This window comes from Balaenoptera physalus, assembly GCF_965194825.1.
Source record: "Balaenoptera physalus genome assembly, chromosome: 2".
NCBI lineage: Eukaryota > Metazoa > Chordata > Mammalia > Artiodactyla > Balaenopteridae > Balaenoptera > Balaenoptera physalus.
In genome coordinates this window covers 39,805,187-39,832,422 of record NC_138883.1, presented here as the reverse complement: position 1 = coordinate 39,832,422, position 27,236 = coordinate 39,805,187, and the positions used below count along the sequence as shown (strand labels likewise).

General features: G+C 38.7%; 2 protein-coding genes and 1 pseudogene across 7 annotated transcripts in view; all 3 read left to right on the top strand.

The window, feature by feature from the left end:
- The window catches only part of SNAPC1 (small nuclear RNA activating complex polypeptide 1), a 31,160-nt gene extending 19,687 nt beyond the window's left edge, over positions 1 to 11,473 (top strand). For both annotated transcript variants that reach the window (XM_082450464.1, XM_082450463.1), the window contains exons 8-10: positions 761 to 911; positions 8,232 to 8,330; positions 10,935 to 11,473. In XM_082450464.1, the coding sequence (XP_082306590.1) occupies positions 761 to 911; positions 8,232 to 8,330; positions 10,935 to 10,987 (303 nt within the window). In that variant the 3' untranslated portion in view covers positions 10,988 to 11,473. The remainder of the gene's footprint in view (positions 1 to 760; positions 912 to 8,231; positions 8,331 to 10,934) is intronic.
- Positions 11,474 to 12,436: 963 nt separating this feature from the next.
- Positions 12,437 to 18,425, top strand: LOC309655364 (von Hippel-Lindau disease tumor suppressor pseudogene; annotated as a pseudogene). Its single transcript has one exon. The product of its transcript is annotated as a von Hippel-Lindau disease tumor suppressor pseudogene (transcript).
- Positions 18,426 to 25,396: 6,971 nt separating this feature from the next.
- SYT16 (synaptotagmin 16) overlaps positions 25,397 to 27,236 on the top strand; it is a 262,401-nt gene continuing 260,561 nt past the window's right edge. The window contains exon 1 of one of the 4 annotated variants that reach the window (XM_082450420.1): positions 25,397 to 25,700. In XM_082450420.1, the coding sequence (XP_082306546.1) occupies positions 25,688 to 25,700 (13 nt within the window). In that variant the 5' untranslated portion in view covers positions 25,397 to 25,687. The remainder of the gene's footprint in view (positions 25,701 to 27,236) is intronic. The other 3 variants (XM_082450422.1, XM_082450423.1, XM_082450421.1) reach the window with 3 other exon arrangements.

Genomic DNA, 27,236 nt, shown 5'->3' with positions numbered 1-27,236 from the left:
TGCACCACATATATGACATTCACTGAAAACTCCTGTAGTCAGGGCTCTGCTTAAGCAAATAAGGGAATTTATTGACTGATGTAACTAAAAAGTCCTTGGACTGTCCCTCCGTTTCTCACCTCTTATGTTGCTTTCATTGCCTTCAAGTGCGATTCCTGACAGCTCCAGCCTTGCATGTTCCCAGCTTTAGGTTCAGTGGAAAGGGAGAATTTTCCTTTCTAATAGTTAAACAAAATTCTAAAATTGAGTTATATCAGCTATGACACAGATCACATACCCACCCCTGAACAAATCATGGTGGCCCTGGGAATGTGAAACTCATTTTGACTAGATTGGGGCCACATGGCCATACGTAGAGCCAGGCATAAAGTAGTTCCACTTGAAATACATGGTGCTAACTAAGGAAAATAAAATGTTAGAAGAAAAGGAGAATAGGTTATCAGGCGGTAAAATGGCGGTACTTGTCCTTTACACCTCCATTTCCCAGCCATGCAACTGCAACAGTTTAACCCAACGAGGATATTTTAACCCCGTTTGAGCAGATGAGGATGACAGCTGCAGGGAACTCTTCCTGTTGTAAAGCTAAAAGAGTATATACAGGTAACAGGTATTAACCAAGCGAGTATCATGGCAAAGTACTTTATGACAAGTATTTCTGTGAATCTTTCCTCATCTTTGATTGTGTGTTGTTCCCTAAATCACCTGTCAGTTGGGTTCATTTTGCAATTCACTGTAATTAATTGGATTTGCAACTATTTAGGCATCCAAGTCAAGAAGGCATCGTCAGGTCAAACTTGATTCTTCTGACTCTGATTCTGCATCTAGTCAAGGACAAACCAAGGCAACTAGGAAAAGAAGAAACAAAGAGACATTGAAACCAGCAGGAAGGAAGATGTCTTCCAGAAACAGAGGTAACTTTTTGAGACTTTAAAAGGGAAAACAGATCTTATTTACAACCTCCTCTCACCATGTTTTCTTTATTAAAAAGTATTACTTGTTTAAAAACCTTGTGAGATTTAATATTAAAAATAAATTATCTTAGATTCTTGGAATCTTACTACTGAAAGGGACTCTAGGAGTCAGCAAATTCGTCATTTCATAGATGATGAAATTTAGGCCCATACAGATTAAATAACTTGTCCAAAGTGATATAGTTAGATAGTTATAGAATCAATCCAGAATTATCCAGAGCATACTTTATTAGTAATTTTTGTGTGTGAATCAAACTTATGTGTAGAATAAGGCATGATAAGTAATACATTCTATAAACCGTATTTTCCATTCTCTTCACTAGCTAAGCTGTACCTGCTTTTCTCTTGAAATAGTTTATCTATAAAATTACCTTTGGTATTTGGTTTTTAAAAAAAATGACTATATACTCAAAAAGTTTAATTTTTAAGCATTGCACAAATAGTATATGTTCGCCATACATAAAGTTGGAATCTGATAAGCAGGCTCAGGGGGAAAAAAAGGAGCATTAGAAACATAGTGAATATTTAGTGCCTAATATAAGAAACACAGAACCACTGTAGCAGTATATGAAGATATGTTATAGCCTTGTAACATATTTTTTTCCTATATTGAGGCAGCGGAGGGAGAATTGAAGTTAAATACCTTTAATACAGTCCAGATATGATCAGTTCCGTAACTTAACGCTTGAAGTGCATTGAGAATTCAGAGGAGGAGATACCACATTTGTTAAGGATAATCAAGAAATACTTCAGAAGGAGAATGTTTTTAGTTTTCTTCACAGAGCTAGCAGATATTGTGACGAGAACTGTTAGACTAATCTCACTTATAAGTATTAATGAAAAATTCTAAGTTTTATGTATCAGAAGAGTCTCAGATACAAAACAACTTGACTGCGTACATTCATTCTGAGATGCAGGGACGGTGCAGTTAGGAATCTATCAATATAATTTGCCATATAAATAGGTTAAAGGGGAAAATGTGAATTCATTTTAATAGTTACCCAAGAACACATTTGATAAAATCCAGCATCCATTCTTGATTTTAAAAAATATCCTCCAGATGTAGGGAGTCAGCAAACTTTCTGTAAAGGGCCAGATAGTAAATGTTTTAGGTCCAAGTGGAACCTTCATACATTTCTGGTGGGAATACAGAAAAGGTATAGTCACTCTGGAAAACTGGCAGTTTCTAATAAAGTTAAACATATACTTACCGAATAACACAGCAGTCCTACTCCTTGGTATTTACCCAAGAGAGATGAAAACTTATATTCACACAAAAATTTCTATGCAAAAGTTTATAGCAGTTTTATTCATAATTGTGAAAAATTGCAATCAGCCTCAATATCTTCAGCTGGTCATTGTATAACAAACCGTGGTGTAACCATACAGTGCGATACTACTCAGGAATAAGGCACTACTGATACATGTAATAACATGGATGAATCTCAGTGCACTGTGCTAAGTGACAGAAGTGAGACACAAAAAAGGCTATATACAATATGATTCCATTTATAAGACATTCTGGAAAAGGTGAATCTACAGAGACATGAAAAAGATCATTGGTTGCTAGGAACTGGGGGTGGAGGGAGGTGTTGACTGCAAAAGGGCACAAGGGACATTTTTGGTGTGATGGAATTGTTCTATATTCAATATTTTGATTACAGTGGTGCTTGCACAACTATGCATTTATCCAAACTCCTAGCTCTGTACTGCATTAAAAATGGTAGTTATATATTAATTCATCCAAAACCAAACCCAAACAGAGGACATGAGGAAAAGATTGATTAGTTTGATTATACTTAAAAAAGTAACTTCTGGTAGATTAGAATGTTTTTTCTAAGGTATCAAAGATACTTAGGTTTAGAAACCTGCACAAGCATTTCTTATTAATTATCAACCTTATTTCTTACAAGTGCAGCTGAGAGGTAAGTTGGTCAAGCTGCTTTCTTAAATGTCTGGAAAACATTTTTTTTTATGCGGTTGGAAAGGAGGAGCCAAATGCAAGCTAGGAAAGAACTTAAATGAAAGTTCCTTTTCATCTGAAATGTTTGACACATGTAACTTATGAAATATCACTTCTTTCACTAGCCATAATTTTTTACTTAATGTAGTTACCGAAAACATTTTCATAAACTCTGAAATTAACTTTTAAGGATGGCTGAGGTTTGTTATTGAATTTACCTAGGTGTATTAGGGAGGGTTTAACCCATGAGAAAGAAAGTACACTAAAATATGATCTGAATTAGATCCTTAATTGTAACTCAACTATTCCAGCTAACCAGCTTTGTAGCTCCTCTGAAGCAGAGGTAATTTGTTTTTCTGCACCTTAATAAAGATTCAAGTGCTTACTAAAAAGTTTCTCTTTAATTAATAAAGTTCATTTCCTCAAAGTAGAAAAGTATTTTTGATTTCATAGTTTTTTCAAAAATAGGTGTCTTATATTCCATAAAATGCAAAAGATCTTGTAAAACCATTTGCAGCACATAAGATAATGCTAAACTTTTTAATTTTAGGAGAGCTGTTATAAATTAGCAAGAAAAGGACCACCACCCTTTAGAAAAATGGGCTTAGGACATGAACAGGCAATTCATGAACAAAATGTGGTTACCATGCATATGAAGAGATTTAATTTCATTAATAATGAAAGAAATGTAAATTAAAACATGATTTTCATGTAATTTGTTATATTGGCAAAGATTAAAGATAACTGGAATACCCATTGATAGTGAAAGTGTGAGGAGGTAAAATCTGAATTTAAGTGGGAGAGTGAATTAGCACATCCTTTTTAGAGAGCAATTTGAAATCATCTGTCAGTTGATTTTAATCAGTTTTAAATGTACATGCCTTCTAACTTAGCAATTCAGTTTCTAGGAATTTATCCTTTACAAGTGACAAAAACACACAGGACATTCATTGCAGTCTATTGACAAAGACTGTTAACAACTCAAATGTTTAACATTGAAAAAATGTTTAACGTTGAAAAATCCATATAAAGGAATATTTTACAGTTATTAAAAAGCTGGAGAAAGTTCTATATATACTTATATGAAAATATGTCCAAAATATGTTGATACATTGCTTAGTGAAAATGTTTTTTTAAAGAAGAGTATGATTCATTTGTTAATAAATATATATGTAGACGCAAAACTACTATAATATAAAATAGATAAACCACAAGGTCCTGCTGTATAGCACAGGGAAATATATTCAGTATCTTGTAGTAAACTGTAATGGAAAAGAATCTGAAAAAGAACAATATGTGTGTATATATATGTATATGTATATATGTGTGTATGTATATATGTGTGAGTGTGTGTATATATATATATAAATAAACTGAATCACTTTGCTGTACACCATAACACTGTAAATCAACTATACTTCAATTAAAAAAATGTAGACAGAAGTACAATATATATCATTGAAGAAATCTAGAAGCATATAACAATGATTAATTCTCAGGGATGGGAAATTTCTAAGTCCATAAATTTCTGTGTTTGACTTTTATGTGATAACCATATGTTTTATAATCAGGAAAAATCCAAAGATTAAAAAACAAACAAATGTAACAATAATTCCTTAGACTAAGGCAAGTAGAGGGATTGGCATGAAAGGAGGCAAGGTAGTTGGAAGTATAGCGTGTGAGGGGCCCGTTTTGCCTAGAGCGTAAAGGATGTGTTGAAGAGTTACTGTCAACGTGGAAAGATATGTTGAGGATTATATTGTGACCAGGCCTTAAATGTGGAACCAAGAAGTTTGGACTTCATTCAGTAGGCAGAGGGGAGTCATGTGAGACTTCTGAGCAAGCAAATGGTATGACCAATTTTCTTTGAAGAAAATCAATCTGGGAGTAGTATGGAAGGTAGGTGGGAACAAACTGAAAATAGGAACACTAAATAAAAGGCTGTTAAGGAGTAATGGGGATCTGGCCAGGTGGCTGTAGGAATTAGACAAGCAGATTAACAGGAAAGCCAATGGATATCTACAGGTAACCAAATATTTAGGCTGGTGGAGAGGAATGAGACAAGGATGCTTAATGCCTAAGCAACTGGGGGATGTTGTGACATTAACAGAATAAGGATCACAGAATGAAGATTTCATTTGGGGGAAGAATTTGCCCCAATCTGCCTTTTTAGGCTCAATTTCTGTAACAGCTGTCTAGCACATAAATAGGTGCTCAAGTATATTGATAGGATTTACCCAAGTTTGTATTATTTAAGCTTCAGCTATACCTGTTCACCATTCCTAGAACATAACATGCATGCTTCTGGAAGAACATCAGTAATAGTAATGCTGATACATGATGGTGAAGATGATAACAACTATTATTTATGTAACGCTTATTATCTGCCAAACTCTTTTCACACGTCCAAGGTCACCTAACTAATAAATAGAGCTGAGACTTGAATGGCAGTCTGTTTGAATGCAAGTCTGAATCTTTAACTGCCATATTTGCTGTCTCTCAGGTAATTGGAAATGTGGATCTGGAGCTCCAGTTAGACACTCACTTAAGTAATTGTTGTATTCTAGCTGCATGTCCTATAATTGTATGTATTGAGGTTGAGCAATTGTCTATTACTTATCATTGCATTCCACATGATTAGCTTCGAGCAGAGTAAAACTATCGACCTGACAGCCTCTGAGGAATTAGTTGTGTGGATAACTGAAGTTAATCATTTAAATGTCAAAATTTACTTTTTAAACGGTTAATTATTCTGGTTGATATCTTTCTAAAACATACTACATTCTTCTCTGTATGTTTCTTGTTTTCTACAATGTGCATTTATTATTTTTTACATGTATTTTATGCTCTCCTATTTTCTAGAACAATATATCCTGAACATAATTTAGTTTTCTCTTTATGATTCAAGGTTATCATCATTAGCATGTTATTTTACTGGGTTTTGTAATATAATGATTCTATCAAATAGCTTAAGTGTGTGGGGCAGTTGACCTTTATACTTACGGCTTTGTGCTGCAGGACTTTGTCAGTTCTTATGTTTTTCTGTCACATTTGTTGTGGTAGGTGTCTTCATTCTGTTCTCAGTATGCAGGCTTGTAGCAATTTTTTTCCCTTTTTGCTGCTTCTTAACTGTACTGGTTTTAAGAAATGGGTTTGCCATTATGCCTACATAAATAAATGTAATTTATTTTTGCTGCTTCTTAACTGTACTGGTTTTAAGAAACAGGTTTGCCATTATTCATACATAAATAAATGTAATTAGGTTCTGGATAAAGGCCTGAGGAACATATCTGTGAAGTTCATGAGCCTTTATTTAATATGTGGACTTTGAGATAAACATCCTGAAGTTGTGTGTTCACTTCTTGGTTCCTGGCTGCATGATAAGTGGGTGAAGCATTGTATTTTGTTTTTCAGAGCTTTTAGAGAACATTGATTTTCTTTTTTAAACTTACTCTTTTAATGTAGAAATATATCTCAAAATGTAGTTAATCATCATGTGACTAGATGAAGGTTTTTTTTTCACAGTGACAGTTTTTAACTCAGAAATCCTTCCCTTGACATTGTTGGATAGATTCTGTTAGGTTGTAAATGTGGATTTTAAAAAATCATTAATAGTTGATATGGATGGCCATGGTACAAGATTATAAAGAACAATATTAGTAATTTGAGGTAGATTGTACTGATTATAATCTTGTGAACAACTGAAAAATTTTATAGGTTCAAAATCCACCCCCCTCCATTGCCAAAAATGTGATTAGATATGGAAATAGATTTCCTAAAAGATTATCTATCATCTTAAAAATCATGTAAAAAAATTATTGTATCTAATACTTAGGACTTCCAAGTAAAGGTAAAATTCTATTTTAATAACTTAATGGGAAATTGGTATTATTAAGTTTGAATTGCATTTAAAATGGAAGCTTATTGCTACAGTTTACTCAACTGCGTCTAGAGCAATCTATTCATTCCATAAAATCTGCATCCCATTAAGATCCCAGAATACATGTGTTCAGAGCAGAAAGCTTAAACTCATCTTCATTTAATTTCTTGTCTCCTGTGCTGGCAGGTACTTATTAACATATATACTCTGTGAAATACTGTGTTATAAGATAGTTGAATCCATATGTGATGATTTATAGTTTATTGAGGCTCTAGTATATGGCAGGCACTTTTCTAAGTACTGGGGATACATCAACCTAAACAAACCAGAGTCTATCCTTGTGAAGCTTACATTTACTATGTATTATATATTAAGATATGAGGTGGTGTAAGTGTTGTAGAGAAGCATAAGGAACAAAGAGTGACTGTGGGGGGCGGTTGCTACTGGGTCAAGGAAGTTATGTGCTCAGTGAGACCTGATAGGACAACGGGGTTTGATAATTTGATTAGGATATTTCTTCAAGCAACAGAAAGTTGATGTAGAAAACCTCCAATGTTTTGGAAAATGGAAAGTTACTGGCAAATTATGACTAAGAGAAATATATCTTGTAGAGCATATGTGGCGAAACAAGAAAGTGTGTCTGCGTTCAAAAACAAGGCTATTACGTGGCCTCTTCAAGATCAGGAGGCTGTACATATGTGAAAAAGTACAAATTAAGAACCTGTGTTCATAGACAATCTGAACTGTGTTTCTGAAGTTTGTGCACATTTTCCTTCACTGTAATGTGATTTTACAGCTGTTTGTTAAAATAGTGAATAATTTAATGATCCTAAAAGTAACAGGTTTTGTGTGTGTGTGTGTGTGTGTGTGCACTTGTGTATGTGAGAATTGCCTTATTTTCAGGTTGTTTTATTTAATGATGGTTCCTTGGACAGCATTCTGGTGTTCAGCAACCAATATGGAATATTTGTCATTAAATCCATATCAGTCTTTAAAAAAAAAAACCAAGGCTATTAACTTTAGAATTACATTGGTGATTAATTAATAAAATTGAAGTAATACACATGATTATTCCCTGATGTCTGCAGATATAACCTGTGCTGTGTGTGATAAAGATTGAATAATATATCTGTGTTTGGTTAATTTTGTTTCTTCCCTTTTCCTCTATTTTCTTTACTTTAATGGAAGGATTAGAGACTGTTTTCAAAACATAGGTATAAATATATTATAAATTTATTAACACTTTTAAAAAAGATAGGTAGTTTTATATGCATATTTCTGTTTACCATTACAATTTTAGCTTTTAGTTTAAATATCTAATTTTTGTTATTATAATAATGTCATTATTTGTATAAAATTTTTCCTCAAAGATTAGCATTCTTTGTTTTCATATAAAATCATTTTTTCAACTATCCAGGTGACATGCAAAATGTACAGAGGGAAGATAAATCTTTAAGTCTGAGTATGCCTGTAATTACAGAAGAGGAAGAGGAGAATGAAAGTTTTAGTGAAACAGGTACAGATGAAATTTTATCAAACTACTTGCAGAGCATCAAGGTTTAGAACCCTTGAAGAGCATGACGGTTGGCTGTGTGTTCCTGTGATGCTTTAACTTTGGTACATTGGAGAATTTTAGCGTTAATCAGACCGTTAATCATGACACTTAAAAGTAAGTGATAATACAGTAAATGAATGGATATGGGGAGGCAGGGGTCAGTCCAGGTGAGAGGTGAAGGACAGGGAAAATATCGTTATTGGTAAATGAATATCCATAATCGTGATGGTGTCTGAAGTGTATTTCTAACAAAGGGCAAAGGTCACAAAATGTGGATTTCTGGATATAACTTTTTAAAGATTTTATTGTTAAAAAATACTTAATTTCAAATTCTAGTAAATGTAAAATTTTCACCTATGAGATGATTGTAACTAAGTGGTAAATTGCACAACATGAATTAAAATAGCTATATCTTTTTGCATTGCTGTGATCTTAATTTGCAGTATTTGTTAAACAATAGTTTAAATAATTATTATCTCTAGTAATAATTACAGTAATGTACAGAATAAGTTATACATAGCAGACTAGGCTTGATAATTGGTAATCCATCAATGATAATGAACATAATGTATATTAAGAATCTGCCTAATGACTTTTTTTTCATTTTGGCGCTATATTCATTCAGCAAGCATTTATTGAGTGCCTATTTTGTTTCAAGTGCTTAGGTAGGTATGGGAATATAAAGATATATCGTAGAAGAGTTTAAGAACCATTTTATTTTGATCACAGTGAGTGTAGATCTGAGCACAGTGAGTGGCTCATAGTGGACCTAAGTAACTACTGTTTAATGAATCAGATCAGTCTGTGCCCCAGAGGACCTTACAGTATAGCGTGCAGAAAAACAACACAGTACCTTATAGTAAAGAGAAACAGGGTGCTATGGAAACATATAGAAGACAAAGACAATTAAAAGAGAGGATTTGTTCCTTCAGAAATCTGAGTTGCTTCTGTGATTTGCTTATGTCGGCATAAAATGGTCCTTTATAATCTGGTGAGTTTCAGACTGTAGTTGCTTTCTAGTTTTGTCTGGTAGCTTTTATTGTGAGTAGACAATCAAACACATGTATACCTTTATGGCTGCCTGACCAGTCCCATTCTAAAATCTATCAGCTTGTGAGTTTTAAAAATTTGGTTTTTATTAAATCATAATTACATAAGCACATAATTTAACAATTAACAGTTTTATAATACTCATTATAAGAAACCACAGACTTGTGACTCTGACTCCCATTTTTTATTCCCTAGAGACAACTCTTTCATAATTATTTTGGTATTGATCTCCATGTTTCTAAATAACATGTTTATATTGTCACTTATTCATGTTTCAGTTCTATGAATTATCTATCGAGGGAGGCAAGGATTTAGTTCTCCTTAATATATTCTTTTTTTCCTTATTTGAAGTATAGTTCACCTACATCACTATGTTAGTTCCAGGTGCACAACTTAGTGATATGATATTTCTATACATTACGAAAAGATCACCATGACAGGTCTAGTTATGTCTGTCACCGTACAAAGATGATACAATATAATAATTTTATGTATTCTTTACCTCCCAATCCAAATACATGATACTTCCTATCACCCACCCTCTCAATATGGTTATTGTTTTAGTTATATCAGTATTCAGCATTTTACAAAACATTATTAGCAGCAGGGCCATGTGATATATACTATGATTCTCCCTTAATCGGAACACTTATTGTTTGCCTTAAAGAGTTACTAATTTTTTTGCCTTATTAATTTGTTTCTTTATGTATTTATCACTAATTTACCCCCAAACTGTTCCTCAGTGTATAAATCTCCCCTTGAAACACTCGAGCACATTAGGCATTTTATCAGTGTCATCTTCTTAAAAGAAGTCTCCTCCAGGCCTCTGACTTGCTTTACTCTGGACATCATTCTCTTGGCCTGCTGCCGCTTCTTTCCAGGAATCTATTTTCTTTTTCTTCTTAATTTTTTCTTTGTATTTTCTCATTCCTTTTCCTGTCACTCTCCTTTCAGTTTTCATTGGTGGGGAATATTCCTTTCTTTTACATCTTCCATAATTTTCATGTTTTTGTGTCTTCTGTTATTTGCTTTGTTTTTAATGATCAGTAACTTTCAGGTTCACAGCTGTTTCTAGATGGACACTTACTTGAATGTTGGTCATGGCATCTGCCATGGTAGCCAAAAAGATGTATGGTACTGCTGTTTTGGGTTACATTTTCAGGTTTAATTGGAAAGCAGTTGAAATCTTAGTCACTTTCTCTTTCTTCTCAGACCTTTCAGATCTGGCATACTGGGCCCGTGCTAACTATAGGGAGGGCATACCCACGTGAAACAACCTCAGAGTAGCTTATTATCAAGTAGCATTTAGGATGATTAGGATCTCCAGTAGTAAGTTTACAACTGCAGTATCATTTTGAAGGATAAAAATCATGTATATGTCAGGTTTAAGATTTCTTGTATCTTTGCTGTGAAGGCATTCTTACTATTATGCCAACCTATATAGTTTAATTGTGTGTTATCAATTAAGTATTATATTCTTTAGACCTGACAGGCTTCTTAATTTTTTGTCTTTAGAGTTCACTGCACCCAAGAGGAGAAGAAAACACAGAACAAAGAGCCTGGTGTAGAGTACTTAATTTTGAGCTTTCTGACAGAAGAAAAGATTTATATTTTGTGTATTGAACAGGAAGACTGCCAATATTAAAAATAATTATTCTGGGAAGCTGTAGGTATTTCTTTGAAATGTCAATACTTTAATATAGTTCTAGAATAAAAGTACAAAAAAATTAGAGTATTATTCTAAAATTTAATTTTAACATCTTTTGTGAAATATGCATAAATGATAAAATTTGGATTTAGAACGTAATAGAAATAATTCTGTTATTTGCAGATTATTGCTATTTCCTACAACTTTTTTGTGCTATTATACTATCTTAGTACAGTTCTGGAAGTGTTAACTATTCTATTTAAAATCTTTTTTCTCGAAATATTAATGTTTATTATATGTAAATGGCTAATTATATCTAGTTTGGTAATGTTTGTTTATGATGTATATTAACTATTTTATATATTACGTTGTTAAGTGCAATAAAGTTTTTGCCTTGTTTGCTTTATTTTTTTAATATTTGAAACTTATATGGTCAGTAACTTATGTGATTGATAACTTAGGAAGCTCAGTTTCTACTTCTGTAATCAATTAAGTATTCTTTTGTGCTTGTTTTAAAGCTCTCTTTGGCCTAACATGTCTGTATGTATACATGTATGTTTGTGTAGGTATAGATATATGTATGTATTTGTCCATTTATACATATAATATGATTACTCAATACATTGTTTGGGTACAACATTTAAATACTGATTATTTCTAATAAAACCTTTAAGAGGAGTAATATAAATTTCAGAATGTGTCTGGTACAGAAAGTTGGTACTTAAAGAAAAAAATTCTATAGCTTCATGACTGTGCCTCTCTGTTAATTTCTCATTTGAGAGATTTAAACGGAGATTGCTTTAGCCATGGTGTTTGAATTGCTGCCGATAGCAGACCATCTCACATCATGTGGCTGGCTCAGCCTGTCTTAAAATTGATTAAACTCCATGTTGTTTTCCAGTGTGGTATATTCAGGAATTCTACAAATGCCCCGTGAGTGAAAACGTGTGTAATCTTTTAAAATCAAAATACTAACACTAGCCCAGAGAAAACTTTCACTTATTAGAATCTGTGCTGTCACATTAGCCATGAAACAAAATTGTTTCCCTTGACTGTTTCCCTTGTTTTCCTTGACTTCAGATGTTTCTGGTAACAGATAAGGCAGTTTTCATGATGTGGATATTGGGCAGATCTTCTGGGGTTTAAATATTCTAACATTGGGATTTAAATATTCTAACGTTGGGATCCATTATTGGCCACTTGCATACCAGGTTATTTGCTAGGATTTGTATAAACATTAAAGTTTACAGACATTGTACAACTAACACAGTGAGTTGCCCTCTTATTTTTTCACAACAGTACTTTTAAAAGGTATCATTTCACTTGTACAGTGAAGAAACTGTACCTCCGGATGGTAAGTGCCTTGTCCACATTCACAGAGTTAGTAATGCATCTGGGGTACAGGTACAGGGCTCTGGCCTATAATTTCAGAGTCGTTTTTTGTAAGCCAACAGAGATGGAAATCCAGACTGGCTGCAAGAAGTAAAACCCCACTTCAAAATGGCTTAAACAGTAAGGAAAGTTTATTTGAAACCAGTTGAGCCTCAGGTGCGGGGCAGTCTGGGTTATGTAGTACCTCAGTTCCATGATGCCTTCATTTACCCAGGTGTGGGTCTTTAGGGAAGGGTTTATATCAGTGTGGAGAACTGTTTACTTGCCAAGTTCTCAGACTCTTGCCTAGGACCAACCTTGCAAAGAAAGCCTTTTTAGGACAGCAGTCTCAGGCCTGCTCTGTTAACTTCTGCACAGTTTCGTTTCATTTTTCACTATTTCAAACAATGCTGCATTGATCTTGTCTCACTCAGGTTGGTATTTCTGTTGAATAAACCTAATCTACACATAAATTTGTTAAACGCTGTGTATATATAAAATTTTGTTAATTACTGCCAAATTGAACTCCAAAAAGCCTGCCAATTTACATTCCTACTAACAGTATTTTGCAAGGGACCCTCCATTACACTGGTTATCAGTCTTTGTAATTGTTGACAGTTGAATACAGCCAGAATCTTAAGAGCAGAAAATGTAGAAATATAGACAAAAATTAACAAAATTGAATTAAGCTGAGGTGACTTGCTATATGGTTACATCTGACAATGTAGTGCTTTAGCTGATAGCAAATTTTTCATGAATACATTTTGAAGATAGGGTGTGAAGCACTTGATAGATTTGCTTTAGATGTGAAATTGAAGCTTACTGGGCAGAGTTAAAATAGAAAATATTTGTGTTTAACAGTGGGTTTTCAGAATTAAAATGTGTCCAAATACTGGTTACCTATTAAAGTAAGCTATTTGTATTGTCAACTTGATTATAATAAAATGGCACCAAGTTGTAAATACATGATTTTAATATTAAATATTTACGAAATTAACGTTTTGTGGGAGAAGAGGGGTTGTGGCAGTGTTCATAAACAGAAGCTACATTTTAAAACCATACCACTTTACTTTCAGAAATCTTAATGTATGAAAGTATTGTTCAGAGTAGAAAACTGTCATTATAGTAGTTTTAGTGTTAGATACCAGGTTTACTTGGGGTATCTAAAAAAAAAAACAAACAAATAAAAGAAGTGTAACCATAAAGAAAATGGAGCTTGTATGGATGCTTATTAGGGGAATATTTTTCACGTGGAAAATAAAATAATTTATTATAGTTTATTTCTTCAGAAGAAAACTACCCTGGAAATGTGCACTTCTCTATAAGAAACCATAGCGCATTGTCTTTGTTTTCTGGTACTGTTAAGAGTTTATGTGGTTGTAAGCTCATCTAAGATCCCATCTGGGTTTATAACCCCTTTCTCTTAATGCCTCAAAGGTTTCCTAACTGTGAGTGGATGTATTAAATGTGAGGAAACATTCCCAGTCTCCTTAACAGCCTGTTAAAGTGCTTGTTCCCTGAAACAGATACAGTTGTACCATCTGCAAATTATTTTGTACTGCCAGAGGAGATACTGAACCAACTTTTAGGCAAAGACTTTTGTCTTCTACAGGGATTTCCACAACAGTGATATGATACGGAAATGCATTTAAAAACTTTATCCAAATGGTTTGAATACTTGTAGCTTTCTGACCTAGAAGCTAGAAAGTAAAAAATTTCTATCCTAGTTCTGTCACTGATTCATTGTGTATCCTTGAGAAATTCATCTCTTTTTGTCTAAATCCTTTTGTCGCTGTAAATTCAAGATAATACAGAACCATTTAGTGACTTTTCAAAAATATTAAGAACTGCATATAGCTTTAAAAATGCAAAGATATGAATGCTAAACTTCAAAATAATTACAGCTGGAAAGTGTAAGCTTTTAAAAAGTACTTGGATGTCAAGGAAATGAAAGTGATTATTAGTGGTTAATGTGATTTTTGAGGTGATTTTCTTGAGTAATAATTGAAAGCTTGTGTTTACACAGATCCTCAGATTGATGGGAGACAAAGCTCTCATGGTTCAATTGACAGCATCTGTTTTTATCAAGTTGAATTAGGTACACTATATAGCCTCTTCTAATAACCTATGTCAGTTATGACAAGAAGATTCACACATGTATATATAGAAAAAAATATAATTGAGGTATCTTTAAAAATGAACTCTATGGGCTGAAAATTACTCTTGCTTTGAGATAAAGAACCTAGGAAAATAAGAGTTATTAACGCCTTCCCAACCTACACTTGATTCTTGAATTAAATTACAGTTTGAAGAATGCTTACTTTTTAAAATGGCATTGAGAAGACTCTGTGGGTGCTTAACTTCTCACATTTTCATTTATCTTTTGAACAACTACGTAGTAATTTTCATTGCACATTAAAAAAAATTTCCTGAATTAAAGTAAATGCCAAAGTCTCAGGCTGTATAACCCCCTTTTATGTGGTGTTTCTTATGCTTGAATTATTTGGTTTAATATGCTGTATACGGTGGGTCTGGATTTTTTAAGAACAGTCTGAACAGGCTCCTATTTAGCTGCAAGGAACAAAGGCACATTCACGTTATCTTAAATGCTGGAGGCTTATTTTAAGGATACAGAGGACAGGAAGGCGACCACCTCATCGGAGACATGGCTGGTAAAATGGCACTTTGGTCTTGTAGTGGGCACAGCAGCTCTGATAGCTGTGGACGTCCACTGCTCCATAGTCGTCATGTGCCTACCCTTACTCATGTTTCCCAGCTTCTCCCTGCACATAAAAAAGTGCTTTTCTTACAAGCACTTCAATATGAGGCTTTAAAAAGTCTTATTTAAGATAAATGACAACAAAAAAGCTTTCATATAATTATCTACAGGTTGATTTCAGATACCTTATCACCATAGTACTTAATGAATTGGGCTATGTTAGCTTCAGTTAACTATTTTCAGTTAACCCACATAATTTGCTGAACTTCATATAGCGTAAATGATTTAACTGAAATGAATTTTGCTATAGTCTCAAATTTGTTAACTCTTCTGCCTTTGTTAAATGTTTTAAATAGTTGATTATCTCATAGTTTCCTAGTCTCTTGCAGCGTAACTGATACATTGTCTATACTATTATACTTGGTTAACTGAAGGTATTCTCTCTGTAAACTTCAACTAGTTGCCTATAAAATTTTCTCAGCAGAAACTAATGGTATTACATTTAAAAATGAAATACCTTGTCCTTTGGAGGCCATATGTCTAGAAAGTCATTCTGTGTATAAAGATTAATCAACCAATCAAAAGACATAGCTTGTTTTCTTTAGTGTTACCATTGACACCCGACAAAATATTGAATTACCGAGTTTTAGGCTCCGGGAGGTAATGCCCCGGAAGGCGGGGAACGCGGAAGAGGCCGAGGCCGGCGGGGAGGAGGCGGACGCGGGGGCGTCCGGCCCGGAAGAGTCCCACCAGGAGGAGCCCGGCTCCCAGCAGGAGATGGAGGCAGGGCGGCCGCGGCGGATGCTGCGCTCAGTGAACACGCGCGAGCCGTCCCAGGTCATCTTCTGCAACCGCAGCCCGCGCGTGGTGCTGCCCGTGTGGCTCAACTTCGACGGCGAGCTGCAGCCCTACCCGAGGCTGCCCGCCGGCACGGGCCGCCGCATCCATAGCTGCCGGGGTCATCTTTGGCTCTTCCGAGATGCTGGGATATCCGATGGGCTTCTAGTTAACCAAACCGAGCTGTTTGTGCCGTCTCTCAATGTTGATGGACAGCCTATTTTTGCAAACATCACACTGCCAGTGTACACCCTGAAAGAGCGGTGCCCCCAGGTTGTGCGAAGCCTAGTCAAGCCTGAGGATTACAGGAGACTGGACATCGTGAGATCCCTCTACGAAGATTTGGAAGACCACCCAAATGTGTGGAAGGACCTGGAGCGGTTGCCCCAGGAGCATATTGAAAATCAGTGGATGGCAGAGGAGACTGAAGATTTTAATTGAAATGTACACTCCTCGGTCTCGGCTTTTGACAGTCCTGACAAGTCTCGATCTAGATCTAGGGCTGGTCACCTTTTCTTGGCTTCAAAGTGTCTCATTCTTTGAGTAAAAATGCTCCATTGCTTAAAAGAAAGTTAACTGACCTCACTACTGGGCACTGTGATGTTTAAGGGCAAATATCACAAAATGTAATTTAATGCCTGTCCCTTCTAGAAGTATTTATCAAGGGAAAGGAGTTGCATTTTTGTCTCCTAGTGAGTCAGGAAAGTTTCTGTGTAAGGACGTTTGTGTAAGTAATTCAGTGAGAATTGTAGCTTATTCTTGAGTTGTAGGAAAGCAGTGGCGTCTGCTTTTCATTCCTGTATCATGGTTGGTGATGTGCCCGTGTCCCGCTCTGAGAGACCAAGGTGTCCTTGGGGCAGGGGCATAGCCGTTGGCTCTTTGAGACTCCAGTGCCTCGCACGTTATGAGCCTTCCCTCAGTGTTTGCTGAAGGAACAAACCAGTGGCTACTTTGGTAGAAAGTGTTAGAGGTTTTCACCCTTTTTTTTGAGGGCGGGTGGTAGTGGGGACCTTAAAGTATATACAGTAAATGAATGTTTTCAAGGGCATCAATGTTATAGAAAGCAGTTTTTATAATTTTCTAAATCGTGGCTTTTCTCCATCCACTGTTGTCGCAGGGCTGTTTTATTTCTAAGCCAGGATTAGCTTTCTACAGTTCTTATTGATGATAGCTTTTTTGAAACTTGCTATCTGCACAGAAGATAGGAGAAAATAGCCGTCCCCTTGTCATAGTATTAAAGAGCTACTCCTGTACTATAAATAGGTTTTTGCCAAATGTGGGTACTTCTGTTCTTTTGTAAATCCATGACATTTTCGTTTGATTCAGCAGTTTTTCATCAGGCAGGATCTGGTGACACTTTGCACCTGGCTGGAGGAGAGGACAAACCCCTCCAGCCTCTCGGAAGTTACTGCTAACACACCGTGGATTCAGAGGGTAGCCTGGAATGTTTTCTAATTTTATACATGTACAGATCCTTTCCTATAGGCTGGACTTAAATTCATTAACTCAAATTCAATACTTCTATCAGGCATCCTTTTTTGGTAGCTAATCGTTAAAAAAAACAAAAAACAAAAAACAAAACTCCCCAGTAGAGAAAGTGTTGGAAGAGACAAAAATAAAGGAAGAGAAAAGATCCAATTAGGTACACTACTTAAATACAACCACTAACTTAACATTTTGAACTTGTAGCCTTTTTTTGGCTTGGTTTTACGTAGTTGAGATCATACTGAGTATACAGTTTTGTATTCTACTTTCTCATTTAACTTTATAACTTAAATATTTTTCCATGGTATTATAAGCTCTTCATAGACATGACTGCAGCCTTCCTTTTATAAATAATGTTGGCATATTTCTTGGCATCTTTATTAGGTCCTTTGAGCACAATTCCTGTGCTCTGATATCAGAGTGAAGTGAATGAATCAAACGCCTTACAGTTTTCCCACCTAATCTTATTCTCCTCTTTCAACATTCAACAAATAAGTGGGCTTTTTTTTTTTTCTTTAGCCTGTTGTGGTACTTATTCAGTGACACATCTATAATTTTTTATCTAATTTTTTTGTCAAATTGTTGGGTAGGGAAGAAGAAATGATGGTATAGAAGGCAGCCATATGATTTCAAAAGTGGGATAGGATGGAAGATTTAAGGAAGCCTGCTGGTGCTCGATTAGTTCAGTGTTGGTTTTATTATTTTTTAAACCTGTCTTTGTGTCAAAATGAGATTTCATGTTCCTGTCAAAACTTGCAATTTGAATACTGTGTTTTTTGTGTTGTCCAAGGAAGATTGAAAACCTATAACATGTATGTACTCATTTGAAATCTTATGAATGTATTAAATGTATTGCTTTTAAGAGACTGTGATCTTATCTATTTTGAGTTTAAAAAAAAAAGCTTTTTTGGATACATTAAATGGCGCTAAGTAAAGGGAAAAAAAAGTGAATTACCAACAAAATTACCCATATACATACTATACCAGTAAATAACTCTATTAGCTTTCTTTCTGAAAATCCCTTATATTTACAAGTATAATTCATTCACAAAACTGCACTCCACATAATTGGGACTTAATGCTTCAGCGAAGAAAATGAAAAATGTAGCCTGTCTCCTCAGGGCTGTATAGTCAGATGGCTCTTTGTCCTTTGGTGGATTTACATACTTTCTGACATCAAGTTTTGATCAAATGAGGAGAGTATCTCTAGCGATTTGTACAGTCTGGGTGACTACATGAAATGAAACCAGTGAGGTGTGGCCTTCCAGGCAGGCCTCTTTAGGCTGGAATTCTTGGTGCCAAGGGGAGCTAAGTCCTAGCCAGGCCATGGCTCCATCCACTGAGTTTTAAATTTTCACTTTGTTTTTTCATTTCTGAGAGTTTTATTTATATCTGCCTAGATATTTGTGATATTTTCTCATTCTTTGATCAGTTTTTTAAGTTCGTCTTTTATTTCATGAGATACTTCAAACATAATTATTTTACATTCTGTACTTGATAATTTCAATATCTGAAATTCAACAAATCAGTCTATTATTTGTTGTTTCTGCTAACTCTCTCTCATGGTGGTTCTATCCTTGCTGTATTTGGTAATTTTCATTTGGAGCTCATATTTTTCTTGAACCTAACACGTGGAAGCTGGTGGGCCTAATTTGGGATGCTTCCCTTTAAAGGGGACTTACCTTTGCTGTTTTTTGCTGGCTTTTAGGGTTTGTGCTTTGGGAGAAACAACAGCTACAATGAAGGAACATAAATAGTACCAGAGATGCAGTTTCAAAGAATGACAGTAAAGGTTAGCTGGGAGTAGGTATTTGACAGTTCTTATTTAATATCGTTTATCAGAGTTGCAAACTAGAATGTACCAGCCATTAGCATCAAAAGCTTTAAAGTTGTTGTGACCCTCTTATACATGATTCTTGTAGCTTCAGTTTCCTTTCTCCTGCAAGAGGTGACAAAACATGGGACTCTAGAATTTGTGAGGAAGTGCAGACATTAGGTATAAGGAAAAACATTTGCATGCAGTCTGTCCACTGCTTCTTCCTATTCTGCAAGGGCTGGTGAGTCTTGGGTATGTTTATCTTTATTCTCATGTTTGTGTTTTTGAGAAAAGTGAATGATCAATAAATGATTTAAGTTTTATAGTTTTAAAAAACGTCAGGAACACTACTGTGAGCCAGGAATAGTAATATTCTGGTACCTCTAAAATCCTTGGAGTCTCAAGTTTGGGCTCAAAGTTTGGGTTCTTGATTGCAAGAGTTAGCAGTTCAATTCTGCTTCACTGGTCTCCATCCCACTTGCTTACGACTTACTGCCACTGCTCTAATTTTAGCCCATTGTTTTCATCTTCCCCTTGGAAATTTTCCTTACTTTTTAGTGAGCACAGGAATGCATGAATAATTATTTTTATAGTAATTTATTTGGGAAGAGTTAGAATAGCCTTTGAAAGTATCTGATCTGTCATACTGCCAGAAGTGGGAGTCCCAGGAGTTATTAATTTATCATCACTTCAGAGAAGAGGAAACAAAGGCACAAAGATGTTAAGTAACTTGCCCAAGATCACAGAGCTGCTGAGTGATAAAGCCATTGTTGGAACCCATGTGGTCTGGCTCCAGAACCTACACTTTAACTACCACATACGAGTCTGAATCTCAGGGGAGATTGCACACATATTACAAAGAATTGGTTGTTGAGACCATGAGAGGTGATGGGATACCAAGGGAGTGTGGAGGATAGAGCAATGAACTGAGGGTGGAGCACCAATATATAAGGAAAATTTGAGGGGAAGAGGACCTTGGAGAAGAACTATTGATAACGATATGAAATGCAGGAGGAAGTGTAAGAAAACAAAGTGTCACACAAGTTGAGGGAACAGAATTTCAGGGAGGGAGTGGTAAGTTAGTCATCATATGCAGCAGTATGATATGATAAAGACCAAAAATTATCCTTTTGAGTTTGGCAACTAGAAAGTCACTGCCTTTATTGAGGGTGCTATAGACTGAATGTTGAATGTTTCTGTCCCCACAAAATTCATGTTAAAACTTAATCCCCAACGTGATGGTATTTGGCGGTGGCTGGGGCCTTTGGGAGGTGATTAGGTCATGAGAGTGGAGCTCTCATGAATGAGATGAGTGCCCTTATAAAAGAGGCCCCAGTGAGTTCTTATTCCCTTTCCTCTCTGTGAGGACACATGTGAGAAGATGGCCCTCTGTGAACCAGGAAGCAAGTTCTCATCAGACACTGAATGTGCCATTGCCTTGATCTTGGAACCACCAGGGGTTCTTAATCTTACTCTCTGTCTATTACCATCATCCATATTATATCTGAATGTTCTGAAGTATTTGAGTTCAGATGCTTAGGACAGATAGAGAGTCCAGATGAAAATCAAAGGCAAGTTTTACATAAAACAAACAAAAACTCCTCTCTCCTCTTGTCAGATAAATTGCTCAGAAGCTCGCAGGCTACATGCACAAATCATAGTTAAAGTAATTTTTCTATTTTCACCTACTTTAACAAAGAGACAAAGCAATAGCTTTTTCAACCAAAAATAGTCTCTACTGTGACGCAGACCCACAGAAAGTGGCTGCAGCCCCTCCCTGCTCCCTGCTCTCAGGCTTGTTTATAGCCAGAGTGCTGATAAAGTCAACAGGATGTGGTCACAGGTCAAGGTTCAGAGGGCCTATATGGTGATTTCCACGCCGCGTGTACGCTGCGTGTATAAGAGGCATTTGTTCTTTCTTATTCTGGAAATGAACTCAAGCAACATGGATGGTGACATTTGAGTCACAATTATGGCAAAGTCAGAAAAGCCCTGCACCAATCATACTTCAGTAATCACCTTAGCTAAAGCATTTTATGAACACATGGTTGGTCCAGTCTTTTCCCTGTCCCGACTCCCCTTATGGATACACAGCCCCAAGAGCAAACGTTCTCCCAGGCCACTCGAGCCTGTCCTCCTACTTAGGTCTTCAGGGGCTCCAGGCCCTGGGCCTCTGCATTCTCCCACTCCCTCCTCACTCCTGCTGTGGCTTCACTTATCCTTCCAACATGCTGAGCCCTGTGGCTAGTAGCTATGGGGACACGGTGACCTCAAATTCCTCTGTCTTTTAGCCTTCCTTCAAGCCCCATCTCCTTCCATCCCCTGCTTTCCCCAGTGATGCTGGAGAAAGCTTCCACATGGCTGCCTTGCTTCCTGGGCTCCCGAGGTCTAATTCCAGGTGGGTCCTCGTTGTGGACCGGAAGTCCTTTTCTTCTATTCATCCCTTGGATTCCCTTTCATCTTCCTAACAGAGGCAGTTTAAACTGTTCCCACTGTCCTAAGCCCTCAACCTTCTCTCTGCTCCCTTCCTTCTTGGCAACTCAGCATGCGTCCTACGTTACAGAGAACTCTGGGGCCACAGAGCACGCCTGCACTCCCTCAACCTCCCTCTTCCAACCACAAAGAGGACCTTCATCAGCCTGTTTTCCTCAACTTAAGTTTCTGAGACTAAAAATGAGTCTTTCTCTCCAAGGTGGAACTCTGTACACTGGTGATGCCAGCCACACTTTCATCCAAAACCTATTCCCGCCTTTCTCTATATTTCAGATCCTTTCTCTCCAGTGGCTCCTTCTTCTCCCCTTGGAAGTGTGTTGGAATCCTAGCTTGATATAGACTTAGGTAGCTTTCACTCCTAATATGTAACTTTATTTACCATGTCTCTTTTTTAAAAAATGTATTTATTTTTGGCTGTGTTGGGTCTTTGTTGCTGCACACAGGCTTTCTCTAGTTGCGGCGAGCAGGGGACACTCTTTGTTGCGGTGCGCGGGCTTCTCATGGCGGTGGCCTCTCTTGTTGCGGAGCACGGGCTCTAGGTGCGCGGGTTTCAGTAGTTGTGGCACGTGGGCTCAGTAGTTGTGGCTCGTAGACCTTGGCATCTGTGGCCTTAGTTTGTGTAGAGAACTCAAATGGGCCAAAACCTTGGCTTTTGAATTTCAAAAGCTAAGGTCCACATAGAAGACACAGATTTGCAAGAAAACAGGATGTTTTAACAGTCATTTTTCCAGCCTCTTATTAGGAGACAGATTTCCTCGGCCATGCAGAGAGGAAGGGTCATCAAGGAGAGAACTGAGGAGAGATTCTTAACAGCCCTTCCCTACTTCCTTCTTCCTTGTTGACAGAACCTACCTCATGTCAGAGAAGCTAAAAATAACAGACATTTGCTTTCCCAGCCTCCACTGCAGCTAGAGTTGATGGAGGGAGCTTTTTACAAAGATTGCCTTCCCTGACTGCAGAGAGAGATGAGAAGGAATGCCCTCCCCCTCCTTCTGGAAAGTTGTCCTGTGAGGACATGAGGTTTCATCTTACTGTGATCATGAGGGGGGACTGCTGCCAACAGACTCAGGATGGCCGAGGAGGAAGAGGGAAGGAGTCTGACTTTCCACTGACACTGTTGAGATGCCAAACTAACCACGGGACCACCCACCTTTGGATTCCTCATTATAGGAGACAATACAATGTTCTTACTGTTTAAGCCACCCTTATGCATTGTATATAGTTGAAAACATCCCATACTCATTCCTTTTACTTTCTTAGAGAAAAGTCTTATTGCTAACGACCGGTGGGGGATGGTAGAACTTACAGATAGATTGGGGCAATTGAGACTTAGGGGGACCTTTGTCTAACACCATATTAAACACGTCTTGTTTGTTGGCAAACCATGCAGAGTTCCTCTTCATCACTACAGTAAAAGAATGATAAGAAAAAAGTGATTGTGTGTGTGGCTTGTTACAAAAGGCCTGAGACTCCTTCCCAGGTTTCCCTGTTTCCCCAGAATGGCATGGGCACGTCATCCTCCTTCCCCTCAAAAGCAATGGGAAGGTCAAGGAGAAAAAGTCAGACCCGGAGAGGCTTTGGGTGTGGGTAAGAGGACAGAGCAATGGTTGCCGCACTTGTGGACAGACAACAGGGGGCCATTCCTGACGGAGGAGGTCTGATGAGCTCTGAAATTCAGACAAGTGGTCCCTCACAGGGAGGAGACGGTGCCCGAGGGCCAAATACCTCTTCACATTCCTGATGCTTTATAACCCTTTCCTCCAAACGTTTCCACAACTGCAAGAAAAAGTGGGGAGGGAAATCTCTGAATTGCCTCTGAATTGATGGAGTTTATCGAGAACTGACTCAAATCAAGGTTCCTAACAATAGGTGGAATTCGGACTTGGGCCAGAAAGTTAACCTAGTTGTAGAAAAGCGAATTTTTTTCTTTTACATATTTGAATATAAGGGCAGAAGTATCTTTCCTTCTGAACAATCCTCTATCTTAAAAAACAAAACAAAAAACCAATCTCACCTCAAGCCTGTTCTCCTCTGAAGCTCTCCATTCCTCATTCCCTGTACTGCCAAACTTTTGGAGAGAATTATCTATACCAGGGCCTCTACCTCTTTGAGGTCTACTTATTCCTTAACCCTCCTCATCTGACATCTGGCTCCAGGCAAATAAACTTGCTTTCGAACTGGTCATTCAGAAAACAATTATTGAACTTATACGTTGAGTTATGATTTTTCCTCTTTCTGACTTACACAGGTAGGCTCAATTAATGAATAAAGAACCTCACCAATGTTCTACTGACCCTTCAAATGACTTCAAACCCAAATCACCATCTTCACCCTCAAATCAGCTTAACCTCCTGGTTTGTGAGCCTCCAACAAGGTCAAAACTCCAGGGTCATATTTAATCCTTTTTTCCCCCCCTGTTCTCCATCTAACCCATTTCAAGTCTTTCTGCATTGGGGCCTACCACAGAGGGTTGGTGTGAAAGCCAAATGAGTCAGATCTCTGAGGTTAATTATAAGTGTGCTTCAGAATCACCTGTGTTAAACACAAAAAGATCAAAAACAAACAACAAAAAAATGATGCCCTCAGTCCCACTTCAGATGTACTGGCTCTGGATATGGGGCCCAATCAGAATATCCATGTCTCCCTCATCTGTGCTCTGTGGACGGATCAGAAAGGAGTCCTGGCTTGTTCCCTGGTTGCTTTCTGTGTCTGCCCAGCCAAATGGGAGCTGCTTCTGCCCCTGCCTTACTTCAGTGTCTTCTCAGCGTCGAGCCCAGGGCTGGGATGATCCCTACTGGGATCCCCACTGATTGGGTGGAAGGTGCTTCCCCAAGTGCATCAGACAGATGTATCTGTAAGAAGTAAATAGCTACCATATGCTTCAGGACACATGTTTGAGTCATTTGATTGTTTACATCAGGGACATGGGGGGGGTCTCATCTCTCATCAGGGGGTCTCACTCCCCCTGATATACCAAGAGCCCGTAAGAAATTGGTTTCTGGACTTCAGGAACATTCATACATCTCTCACAGATGGCTTCAGCTTGGAGCCCTCCTGAATCACGAAGGGCCTGGGAGGCACAAAACTCGTTCATTGGCTCCCTCATTCAGTCTGATTCAGGGTACTCAAGGATCCGCTCACAGTCAGCTGGTAGGGCCGGGTTGGGCCGGTGGTCATCTGTTAATCAGTTGCTCATCCAGGTGGCATCCAGTTAGCTGGCCATTTATTCAATCCTCCATTTATTCACGCAGGCCTCCGTTCACCCACCCACCCAACAGATATTTACTGAGAGCCTACTATGTGCCAGACACTGATTTCACACTGGAGACAAAACAGATGGTAACACGAGAAGCACGGGACCCTTGCAACCTACCAGGGTGGTGTTGGGCGGGTTTCCCAGGAGTTCTCGGGCCAGGAGATTAGCGTCCTGCACCTGGCTGAGCGTCGCCTCCCACTCTCAACTCTCTTTTCCTGCTTTGCTCCTTGCAGTGGTTGGAGGTGCCAAGCCGCAGGCAGGAAGGTCGAGGCAAGGATGAGGTGGACATTGGAAAAGGTGAGACGGAAACGAGAACGTAGCGGGGAACGTGGTGGGAAAGGAGCGCGGCCAGGAGCGTTCTTCCAAGTGGCTGCGTTCATTGTGTTAGGGGGAGGGTCGGGGAAGGAGGACACACGCTTCGAGGCGGGGAGGGGTGAGTCAGCCGCCGGGCTCCGGGGCTCGGCCGGCTCTGCCCGCGGGCCTGGGCTCTCGGGGCGCGGGGCGGCGCGGCGGGGGCGCGCGGCGGGAGGGGCTGTGCGCGGCGCGGCCCCCGAGCGCGCGGGGCCTGCCGAGGAGCGCGCCGGCCCGGCTCGGCGCCGGTACCCAAGGCGCCGGCGGCCGCCCCGCAGCCTCGGGCCGGACCATGGCGACCGACAGTAAGTGCGCTCCGGCGGCGGAGGCCGCGGGTGGGAGGCCGCGGGGCCCGGGGGTGGGAAGTCGTCCTGTTTCCGACGCCCGCCTTTGTGCAGGGCTCGCGGGAGCCGCGACCGGGTGCCCTCTCGCCCCTCAGCCCGTCACCCTCTGCGGCCGGGCAGGACTGGAGAGGCGCAGGCGGCCCTGGCAGCCCGTCCCGGAGGGATGTGGCAGAAGGGCGTGCGGCGGACGCCCAGGTGGAGGGGACGCTCGATGCCGCGGGGCAGCGGGCCTTGCCAACGCAGCCCTTTGGGGGGTGTCCCCGGGCTAGAGCCGACCTTTGGGGAGCCCTGCCACCCAGGCGTCGCGAGCTCTTGGCGCTGAATTCAAGGTTCGCCCCGAGTTCTGGGCTGGGTTTGCGTGCTCGCCTTCTGGGCATAAGGGTGGCCTGACGGATCGGCTGCCCAGTGGCCTCAGCGGCCAGAGACCGTACCTGGTCACCATGGACAGTGAACGAGGTGAGCGCGTGGACGTGTCAGGTTAAAACTACTGAACGGAAGTGTTGGAAGGCGCTGGGTTGGCCTGCTTTTGGCATCTTGGCACCACTGCTTCATTGCTCAGTGCTTTTGGAAATGGAATCACATCTATGAAAGCTGGTTAAGTTAGCTGTGTCGGAAGCTGGGTGCGTGTTGGTGGAACCTCAAAGGGAGGTCCGAGTAAAACCACTGGTCACACCTGCCGCGTACCTAGCACGCAGAAGGTGTTGTGTCTGAGCCCTTAGTACAGACCTGGCACATGTTAGGGGCTTAAATGAATGAATGAATGAATGGTGTACTGGCTGGAGAGGCCCTTTGGTAGGCATCTTTGAAAGGTGAGAAGGGACAAAGATGGGAAAATGGAGGTCAGCATTTCTGCAATAGTTTATTATTTTTCTTTTAAACAAACTATTATCCCAACCGAGAACACAGCTTTGCTATAGTGCAGAGAACATGGGTTTCTGTAGCCAAACAGACCTGTATTTGAAACCTCTGAAATTCACTTCCATGGGACCATGGAAGGTTCCAAATGACCTCAGTTTCTTTGTCTTTAAAGTCAGGACAAATCTGTCACATGTCCTGCACGGTGATAAGCACATGGTAGGCTCTTAGTACAGGGTGGTTGCCCTCTTTCTTTGCCATCAGTTTATATGTGTGGAGATACCAACATGCTCCCCCTTTTTAAATGAAAACTAGATCAGGTGTTTATAATAAAATTGGCTCATCTGGGCCAAGCCTCTCTTTTTCTCTGCTCATTTATAAAAAGTGTAGTTTAGCTCACTATTTTTTTTTTTTTTTTGTCTAGGAAAAGAAATTATGGATTTAGCCTTTTATTAACAAAGTAATACTCAAGAAAGAGGAAGATAATTAGATTTGGCCTTATTCTTGTATTTCTTAAAAACAAAGGCAAAGGGGCCTGAAGTATCTATAGGCAATTTTTTGCATCCCACAAATGCTGTGGGACAGTGTACCATTATTCATTTTCTTATATTTAGGGTAAAGATGATACATTTGGTATCCTAG